Genomic DNA, 10,315 nt, shown 5'->3' with positions numbered 1-10,315 from the left:
AAAATGCCTCTTGTTGTCGAGGCTCTCAATAATGAATGGTAGGATAATTAAAACACATCTAACAACTTACAAATAGTTTTCCAAACATGTCCTTAAAACACATAGTTATCTTTGGTCAAATACATCTCATTATTCAAAAAAGTTTATCTGCTCGCCGCATTCTATTTGTGCAAATATTAGTAGTTTGTTATGAAAACGAACGAGGAACTAAGAAAATTGTCATTTAAAATGATTTTAATGGCGTTATGAGAACTTCCCTACTGTATGGGAAAAAAATATTGCACATTATAATTATGCAAATTTCTAGGCAGCAAGTTTTGAAAATAAACAAGGCTGTCTGAAAACAAACAAGGCTGTCTGAAAACAATGAAGTCATCATTAGTTACCATTACAGCTGCCTCCAGGGCACGGCTGGATTGGTCTAGGAGCATGACCCACAGCTCTTGCAGATCATACCCGGCATCGTGTTTTTTGCCAATTATTATTATAATAATAATAATAAAAATAAGTAACAAATAATTTTTTAGTTGAAAAAAATTAGGGTATAAATTACCAAGAAGATGATGAATCATTCATCGTTTTTGATACTAATACAGTACTCTCAAGCGATTAACTAATCTTACCTTCGGACATTCGCAAGATCTGGAGAGGTTGATCTGCGGATTGAGCGAGGATGGCATCCGCCATGGCCGGCCTCCCGGAGCTTCGCCATGGCGGCCTTCGTCTCTTCGCTAGGAACTCGCCGTGCGCTTGCCAAAGCCTTCCATCTTCGTCCTCGCCCGCGTCTGCGGCGCCGAGAAGAGTCTCCATAGTTCATCATTTCGTTGCGTGCAGTACTAGAAGTCGAATTGCGGTTCAGCGTGAATGGATTCGACGCGGACGAAGAACTTGCCGTTTGATGCGGTTAGTCGTTGCCGGCGCCGGAGCGGATCTGTGTCCGTCCAACGGCGGAGACAATTCTGACGCGGTAAGTAAATGCCGTTCATTGATTGAATTTTCAGCTTTTTTCTTCGAAATTGTTTATTTCTGGATGAAGAATTTATTATGTAAAATCATCGGTGTTTCAGTGGTCAGTAAGAGTAAGCAACAGTCCGAAACTGCGATATGATATTTAAAAGAATGCCACGGCACAGCGCTATGCCTGTGAGTGAAGATAAAATTATTGTGATTTATTTTTTTCGATACGTTATTAAGGGTTGAGAATTCTAATTTGTTTCAATTCCTGAAATGGGAATGTTGTAGATGTAGGTAGAAATAAGTGTTCTAGGAGTTTGATTGGGTATGCGCAGGGAATTTTGAGGGATCAAAGCCAGGATAATTTGCAAGATAATGCGGAATTTATTTTATATCAAACCATCTGTATTTCATTTGTCAGTAAGAGTAAACAACAGCCCAAAACTGGTATATGATATTTTAAAAAATATTAAGACGCATCACTATGCCTGTGAGTGAAGATAAAGTTATTATGACTTATTTGTTTTGAGATGTCGTATACACAAAACTGGCAACCCAAAACTAATTTGTTTTAATTCCTGGAACGAGAATGCTGTAGACGTAGATAGGAATAAGTGTTCAAGGAGTTTGATTGTGTATGCGCAGGGAACTTCGAGGGATCAAAACCCGGATAATTTGCAAGATAACGAGGATATGAGCTCAATTCAGAAGAAACAACAGCAAGATCAGCTTAAGAATCGCGTGATTTTCGGCCTGGCAATAGGAATAGGTTCTGGATTTATCTTGCTTGCTGGAGGATGGGTGTTTACCATAGCTGTCTCTGCAGCTGTTTTCATCGCTTCAAGAGAGTACTTCGGATTGGTCAGGAGCAGTGGAATCACTGCAGGAATGACGCCTCCTCCGAGATATGTATCACGCATTTGCTGTGTTATTTGCACACTCTTGCCTCTCCTCACACTGTAAGTTTGTTTCGCCAAAGAGTCAGTTTCCGGCACACACTTTGCAGTTGAAGTAGATGGTTTTCTGTCAAATTTATAGGCATGATCTTTTTTTCTCTAAGACTTCTTCCTGGGTGTGAGATAGGACTGATTTCGAAAAAAATTCTTGAAAAATGAGTATTTGGAGGGTACGAGGATCAAACATTCAGGACTACCAGTTCTCAAAATGGCAGCTCAAGTCCAAATTAAAAGGCCAAAAGCGAAGGGATCGCGTTTGTTCCTAGTCATCTAGATCCAGTGAGTTGTAGATCCAGTGCGGATCCAGTGTGTTTTTCTTATTTAAAATTCGGTTTGGGTTTCAATGAGTTCTAGATCCAATAATGTCAACTTTGCGTAAGTAAAGTTAAATTTAGTCGGAATACATTAAATTTTGTTTGAGAATTGAAGGATAAAAATACCAAGAGTTGGCGAATTTTTTCACAAACTGTGAGACTTTAGGATGTTACACAATCTTAAGGTTTAGTAATTCGGTTTTTGTGCTTAAAATACTCTTATATGCGGCTATGCTACGTGTTCAAGTTTCTTAAGTCCTGCAATAAGTGATGTTGCACTTTTTGCGGTTTTGCAGGTACCTTGGTCACATGGATGCGTCTGTCACATCATTTGCTTTTATTATTGCTACGATATTGATTTTACAAAGAGGGAGTCCTCGGTTTGCTCAACTAAGTAGTGCCGTATTTGGGTTGTTCTACTGTGGATATCTTCCCTGTTTCTGGGTTAAGCTTCGGTGTGGCTTGGAAGTTCCTGCCCTCAATACTAGTATAAATCTTTCCTTATTTTCATATGGAATTTCAGATTCATGATTCAATCAATTTGTAACTACAAGTTAGATCGTTTGTTGTCTTTTATGAAATCCCTCATAGTTTTGGTCCTATTTCCTGAAAGAAATTTTGCACCATTAAGGGTTAAATGAGCTCTGGTGGAGTAGAAATGATATTATTGAAGGAATTTGTGAAGAGTATTATTTTTCTGAGCATTGAAAAAGAACATGTCAAACTGTATGCCTAATTCTTTTTTGAGGATGATTTTTTCTTGAAAAAAGGGGGGAGGGAAGGTCATCCGAGAACACTAGTCCTCCCTCCCTATATGATTAATTAGTAGAAATATATATATACTCCATTGACCCAAGGGGTTCCACACCCTCTATTCACCTCCCTCTAAACCAAACAGTGAAAACTCTCCACACCATGTAATATGCCGACCAGCAACACCTCTGGTCCTTTGAAAGTGACCTCATCGAGGTGCAGGTGGAAGCAAGGATGTCGGCTTTTGTAACACAAACATATTGCCTAGAGCACAGCAAACAGCAGTCCCTGATTCTCCTGCCCCCTAGGTAACCCATCACATAGAGAGTCCAAGAAGGCCTCCTCCGAGGAGACATCCACCCTTGTCATGGACTGGCTGGCCAAGAGAATGGACATTTTAATAAAAGATGTGAGCAGTCTTCTTCACCCCCCATGTGCTTAGCATACATACTTTGCGTTTGCTTCTGGTAGCCATTGTTTTCCTGAAGGCCCGTGTCACGGATCTAAGTCTAAGAAGCCATCATCCATACACCCGCACTTTTAGGGGGATCTTTTTTGGGGATGATCTGTCCAAAATGGGTGAATCGATTTGTCTTTGGAAGTGCAGACAGTCCATTCTCTGTGTATTGTTGAGTAATATTTTATGGCACAGAAATTCACTATTTCTGTAAACCCCAATTTCCAGTCTTCTCGTGCTACACAAACGTTCAAGGGAAAATAATCCATCAATGACGTGCTGCTCAGAGGATTTTGTAAATGCTTATTATTCTGTGTTTATTATGACTGTGGCTCCATCAGGGTACCAGATTGTGCAATATCTATTTCAGAAAGACATCCTACAAAAGTTTCTCAGATTCGATCTAGAAAGGGATAGCTCATCTCTACTTCAAAATATCTTGATCTTGTTTAGATGGAATGTGACCCAGAGGAGATCATGTCTGAATTGTCTGACTAAAGCTTCTTATCTCTTCCCCAAATTTTCTTCATGAAAATCTTTGATCTTGGTTATGCGGTGATATAGTACCAACCAATTCAAGAACTCGAAAATCTTGAAAGAAAAACACTCATGATATAGTTTTAGCAATGCTGATCTTCAGGACCTACTGTCATTTCAGCCACTGAGCCCTCTCATATAGGTCGGGAATTCTATATCCGAAGACGCCTATCTAGTTTCCCAGCTGAATGTAGCCACCCACTCTCCAGACGCCTCCCACTCCCAAAATCCCAGCCAAATTCCCAATACCCCTTTTTTCCTGCTGGGGGCGTCCTCTAATAGAATCAAGAAGCTTCCATCTCCGCTACCAGTGTTGTACTGGCGGTTGATTCTTTTGACTTCCCACATTCAGTCATACAATCAATATCTCCAAATATCTTTTTTTTCCATACCCATGCATTATTCTGTCTTTTATAAGTAACCCGAGGTGACATGACATATTACACCTCAGATACGTCCCACCCTAGTTAAGGGAATTTTCGCGGTCAATTCTTCTTCTACCTTACTTTATGTTCATGTCTTTCTTCTAGGCACGGTTCCTACCAGTTAGTCCATATTATACTTGAAAAAATTAGTACGGTTGAATTTAGTGGGCATTTGATCCGGATTTGGAAAGGCAGAAGAGAAAGCCAGGTTTCACACGTGGATCTTCTAACCATGTGTGAGAGGGTGAATGTGTAGAGCTCTATAAATAACTGGATGACGTACAAATACAAGTACTTCTTGAAGTGAGTTGAAGGGAGGACGACCTCGGGCTGTAGCTTGGAGATTCTCTGTTCCAGAAGGCAGCAAGAGCAATCAGACTTGTCATTCCATCTTCTACCCTTTTCTCTTCCTCCTGTTCTTCTCTCATTCTGCATCTCGTTCTCCATTCCGCCTCTAGACGTCAGCGCGTTTACCTTCTGCGATTTTTGAATTACACTTCGCTATTTCTGATTTTTTTTTTGAAGAAAATAGGGCAGAACACCCGGAACCGGTGGCCCACCTGATACTATTAAAAAGAAACAAATTCATGTGCATATCATTTACAGATATGACCCCATGGCCTGCTTTTATCATTTATCATTTACAGATAGCAAAACAAAGTCACTTTGCTATTTCTGATAATTCTTGAATACCTTTGAGAAGGTCAAAGTTTTTCATGGTGTCTTCCTTAGGGCAATTCATAGATCTCCTCTAAGAGAAAATATTGACATCCACGCATTATTGTAAATAATCAATTGTTTTGCTATCTCATGAAGAATTCCACCCGCAGGCCATATTAAGCTTCAATCATCTCAAAAGTGTTGAATATCTAGTTATCCGAGGCCAACAATAATTTTCTTTCTACCTTTGACTGGATTTTAAAAAAAATTGGAATATATTTTGTTATTTTATATATTTTTGACTTGGTAAATTCTATTTATCAATTTTACTTTCCCATAATTTTTTTGTTTTAATACTTTCGTGTAGGTTGATGTAAACAATGTGTGATTTCTGATTACCTTGACAGAATTGGGAGCTGCCTGGCCCATACTTTTTGGCGGTCAGACTCATTGGACGGTGGGCCTTGTCGCATCTCTCATTTGTATCTGTGGTGTCATAGCAGCTGATACCTGTGCTTTTCTTGGTGGAAAGGTGACTTTTAGATTTATCATCAATGCTCTATTGATATTCATTGAACTTGAACGAAAAAATAAAAAAAATATATTTTCAATTACTCATCTGGAATATTATCTCTGAGCATAACAGGTCAGTCACAGACTACCGAGGTATTTAGTTTCGTTGCGCTTATCTTTTTGGAAATGATTTTATGCTAAAAGACGCAGAACTGGGTAAAAAAATCTTCACTTTTTTGAGATGTGTAACAAAATATTTGAAAAGATATGCCCCTCTCTCTTCTTTCCCTCTCATTCATATCGGCACTTTTATTTGATTAAAATGGTGGCGTGCCGCCTAAAAAACTTTCTCCTAGTCGACAAATCAGTTAGAACGATGCAGATTTAAGAGATTTACCTACCCAATTAATTTTCAGCGAGCAACAAGTGTCTGAACATCAAACATATGATATTCTTCACCCTTGGTCATCGTACGGAGGAAATTATTTTCCGATTATTTTCCAAATTCAGTGTGTCAAGAAAGGCTATGGAAGTTGTAATTTCAACCGATCAAACGCGTCCGGAATCTCATTTTACTATTTCTGATTTTTTTTATTATTCGAAATCCCTGCCTGATATGGTCTACAATGCATTGATTTCTCTTAGGCATTTGGACGAACACCGCTCACCAATGTCAGCCCTAAAAAGACTAGAGAAGGAGCTCTTGCTGGGCTTACTGGCTGTGTGGCCATCTCAGTTCTGTTATCCAAGATCCTTTGCTGGCCCACATCTCTGCTGAGGTATGTATATGGTTATAACTTTTATTACCTTTAATTCAAAAAAAAAAACTTTTATTACCTGAGCTAGGGTGAAGATTCACCATGATCAACTTAGTGGATCGATCCCACCAATCTGTTTGGTTGATAAAAATAGGGTGAAAAGAACCAATGATTATGAGCCATGCGGTGACATTAACCAGTCTTTATCAAATTTCTTAATTTTGGGTGATCACCGAGTTTGGGTGATCTTCCTTAATTTTTACCAATCAAAATTTCAAGTTAACCTTTCCATCAGATTATTAGATCAAATGGATCAAACCGACCCGATCTGGATCATCGAACCCTGGAGAAAGATTTCATTTTCTTGCTTTTTAAAGTAAATATATTATTTCTTCAAAAAAAATATTATTCATTTTCCGATACTGTCGTCATAAAACAATGGCGGTGTTCAAATAGTGAAAAGGAGAAATGAGTTGCACCAATTCATCCATTTTTATACCTTTAAAAAAATAGAAAGATACTTCTTCAAAAAAAAAAGATAAAAAGGAAATTAATTACCCATTTTTATATTTTTCGATTAATCTTGTACTCGTTGATAATGTGATTAGTGCCTCTGCATTTGGTGTCCTCAACTTTGTGGGATCTTTATTCGGGGATCTTGTCGAATCAATGATCAAGCGCGACGCCGGGGTCAAGGACTCGGGATCTCTCATCCCCGGCCACGGTAGCCTTTCTTTCTCATTAAAAGAAAAAAATTTAAAATGAATCATGCAGTAATAATCTAAAACGAAATTTCTGTTTTAATTTTTTTTGAATTAATGTTTTTATTTATTACAGGGGGGATTCTAGACAGAGTGGACAGCTACATGTTCACAGGGGCTCTGGCCTACTCCTTTGTCAAGGTCGGATTGCCTCTCTTTGGCGTCTAGAGCTAGAATTTGGGATTTCGGTAAGTGTTATTTATCTATTTATTTATTATTTTGTCCCGCTACTCTGTTGGGCTATTTCTTCGTGGCCCAGATCTCTGGAAACAACTCCCCTCCACGCATTACATTTTCAACCATAGAGAGAGATGAAAATAGAGAAGAGAGAGAAAGACAAAGAAAGAGAGAAAGAGAGTGAGTGGAAGAGGAATAAATATATTTATATAGAGAGAGGAAGAGAGAGAGATAAATATTTAGATATACATCTATAGAGAGAGGTTTAGAAGCTGAATCTGCATAGGAGAAGAGATAGAGAGAGACCTTCTCTCTAGGTTTTAAGAGAGAAAAAAGAGAGCCGTGAAAGAAAGGTTTTAGTCATCGCGTCACTATCTAACTGGCTACGACGAGCCATCTGGCATCACGGGCCGGAGAAGGTAAAAAATTACCCGAATGAAAACATGGCCACGTCCACGTCCATCTCTCTCATTATCACCTCCATGATCTCTCTCTCTAGGAAACCTGTGCCACGTCAAAGACAAAGATCTATCCATGAAGAGAGAGACATGGATGGGACACCATTGTCGGGACCTGCCTCATCCATCTTTTCAGCTCCAGTGCCCTTTTGTCCTCTCTCTAGAATTGTGTCCCCGGTACCCTTTTCCGTCTCTAGCAATGGATCTCTCTCTCTCTATCAACGGATTTGGTATCTCTCTCTCTAATAATATATGATACTCATCTTATGATGGGTCTCCCTGTTTTCACTGGGGGACTTTCTCTCTCTACTCATAGGAACTCCCAAGCAAAATGATTTCAACTGATGACAAAAGATCAAGGAAAATACTAGAAAGGACGGGTCAACAAAAGTCAAAGAAAGAAAAAGTCAACAGAATAAAAAGTCAACACGGTCACCTCCAGGCAGCCACGGTAGCGAGCTCCGCACTCTTCCAGCACAGCGCCAGTGCCGCCCCCTTCTTCTCGACGTGGAAGCCTCTCAGCCGGGACTTCCTGATCAGACCGTCGGCCTGCATCTCTGCGAACCGGCTCGGCTCGACCGGCTCGAACCCTGCGGCGGCAAATGCCTCCCGCCACGACAGTGTGGGCTGCCCACCGCACCGCGCCGCCACCGCCCGCTCCAGCCGCGGCCCTACCCAGTGCTGCTCGATCCGGGCGACGTCAGCCGAGTCAACGCCAGCCGCGGCCACGGCGTCAAAGAGCGCGGCGGCAGATCGGACGGCCAAGATCAGATCTCCCTCCCCGTGGTCAACGCAGACGGCGACCCGGGGCCGAAGCTGCTTGACGAGGCGGAGAACGGCGGGGGGAGACCAGGGCGGGAGCCGGACGACGACGGCCTCGTTGACACCCCCGGTCAACTCCCCGGGGTCAACGTTGACTTGGATGGGGAGACCAAGGTCGCTGGCGAGGTCCGTTAGGCTGTCGCGGGCCAGGCGGGCCTCGACGGGGTCGCCGGCCCAGCCCGTTATCCTGAGCAGGGAGAGATCGCGGCGGAGGAGGGCGGCTTCCTGGACGAGGGCGGCCCATTGGGCCCCGAGGCCCATATCGAAGTCGACGACGTGGAGGCGGGCCGCGCCGGCGGCGGCCTCTAAGATGGCCTGCGCGCAGGTGAAGGCGGCGAATTGGGGCGCCGGCGCGGCGGCGGACAAGGCGCGCTGGGCCGCCGCGCGGAGCGCGACGTCGGCGGCGGCGGCGGGCGGCGGCGGCGGCAGGCCGACGGCGAAGCGGAGCAGCGCCTCTCGGAAGAGGAACGCGGTCTTGGCGAAGGGGCCGCCCTGGTCGAGCGGGTGATTGAGCCGCGCCAATATCTCGAGCGCAGAAGAGAGACGGCCGTCCTCGGCCATGGCGGCGGCGACGGCGAGGCGGTCCTCCCAGGGGGAATCGAGGGCGGGAAAGGGGAAGGGGGCGAAATCGAGGTCGAAATTGGGGTCGAGGAAGGGGAGATTGGGATCGGGAAACCCTAGATCGGGGGCGAGGGGGGAGGGGATGGGGGCGAGGTCGGAGGCCCACTCGGGCGAGCCGGAGGTCTGCGGGCTGGGGCTGCGCTGCTCGAGGACGGACCGCGGCTCGGACCGGAGCTTGGGGGGGTCCGGGGCGTGGCCCGGGAGGTCCGAGGGGGCGGAGAGGAGGAGTTCCCTCATCGGCGGGAGAGAGAAGAGGGAGAAGGGGGATTAGCTTTCGTCTTCTTCTCCTCTCTTCATTTATTTATCTCTGTCTCTGTCTCTGTCTCTTTCTATTCTCTCTCTGAAGCCAGTCCCTGCCCCGCACTGTGTGCGTCTGTAGAGATGGCGACAGCCGAGGGAATGGTCAGCCAAACCCACCTCTGGCTTTTTCCCCTCTCCCTCTCTCTCTCTCTCTCTCTCTCTCTCTATCTCTGTAATTATACCTCTCTTTCTATCTCTATCATTATCTCTCTCTCCACCTCTGCCTTTCTTTCCAACTTCCTCTCTATCTCTATCTCCTTATCTCTCTCTATCTCTATCTCTATCTCTGTAAATATACCTCTCTTTCTATCTCTGTCACTATCTCTCTCTCTCTCTCTCTCTACCTCTGCCTTTCTTTCCATCCTCCTCTCTCTCTCTCTCTGTCTCTATAATGATACTTCTCTTTCAATCTCTGTCACTATCTCTCTATCTCTACCTCTGCCTTTCTTTCCATCTTCCTCTCTCTCTCTATAGTTAATTAGTTATACCTCTCCTTTCTCTATCACTGTCTCTCTCTCTACCTCTGCCTTCCATCTTCGACTTTCTCTCTCTCTGTCAATGTAACGATACCTCTATTTCTATCTCTATCAGTATCTCTCTCTCTGCCTCGGCCTTTCTTTCCATCTTCATCTCTCTCTCTCTATAATTATACCTTTCTTTCTATTTCTATCACTATCTCTCTCTCTACCTCTGTCTTTCTTTCCATCTTCCTCTCTCTCTCTCTCTCTATCACAGTAATAAACCTCTCCTTTCTCTATCACTATCTCTATCTCTATCTCTACCTGTGCATTTCTTTACGTCTTCATATATTGCTCTCCCAATCTATTACTACCTCTCTCTACCTCTGAA

The 10,315-nt window shown here is 43.4% G+C and overlaps 2 protein-coding genes across 4 annotated transcripts; one reads left to right on the top strand and one right to left on the bottom strand.

The window, feature by feature from the left end:
- Positions 1 to 591: 591 nt before the first annotated feature.
- LOC144710166 (phosphatidate cytidylyltransferase 4, chloroplastic-like) lies at positions 592 to 8,164 on the top strand. 3 transcript variants are annotated; one of them, XM_078583850.1, is made up of 8 exons: positions 592 to 967; positions 1,600 to 1,913; positions 2,521 to 2,711; positions 5,464 to 5,588; positions 6,215 to 6,348; positions 6,936 to 7,051; positions 7,165 to 7,276; positions 8,040 to 8,164. In XM_078583850.1, exons 1-7 carry the CDS (start codon positions 674 to 676, stop codon positions 7,254 to 7,256), a joined length of 1,266 nt encoding a protein of 421 aa, XP_078439976.1. In that variant the 5' UTR covers positions 592 to 673; the 3' UTR covers positions 7,257 to 7,276; positions 8,040 to 8,164. The 3 variants fall into 3 exon arrangements, with proteins under 3 accessions (XP_078439976.1, XP_078439977.1, XP_078439975.1); XM_078583851.1 differs by lacking the exon at positions 8,040 to 8,164 and adding an exon at positions 7,765 to 7,783; XM_078583849.1 differs by lacking the exon at positions 8,040 to 8,164 and having other exon boundaries at positions 593 to 967; positions 7,165 to 7,375.
- On the bottom strand, positions 8,044 to 9,446 carry LOC144710167 (scarecrow-like protein 6). The gene has a single exon (XM_078583852.1). The coding sequence runs from the start codon at positions 9,401 to 9,403 to the stop codon at positions 8,156 to 8,158; it is 1,248 nt and encodes a 415-aa protein (XP_078439978.1). The 5' UTR covers positions 9,404 to 9,446; the 3' UTR covers positions 8,044 to 8,155.
- Between the last annotated feature and the right edge of the window lie 869 nt (positions 9,447 to 10,315).

The sequence above is a fragment of the Wolffia australiana genome, chromosome 12 (genome assembly GCF_029677425.1).
Source record: "Wolffia australiana isolate 7733 chromosome 12, ASM2967742v1".
Classification (NCBI taxonomy): domain Eukaryota; kingdom Viridiplantae; phylum Streptophyta; class Magnoliopsida; order Alismatales; family Araceae; genus Wolffia; species Wolffia australiana.
Note: the sequence above shows the minus strand (reverse complement) of the source record. Positions and strands in the feature narration are given on the sequence as shown.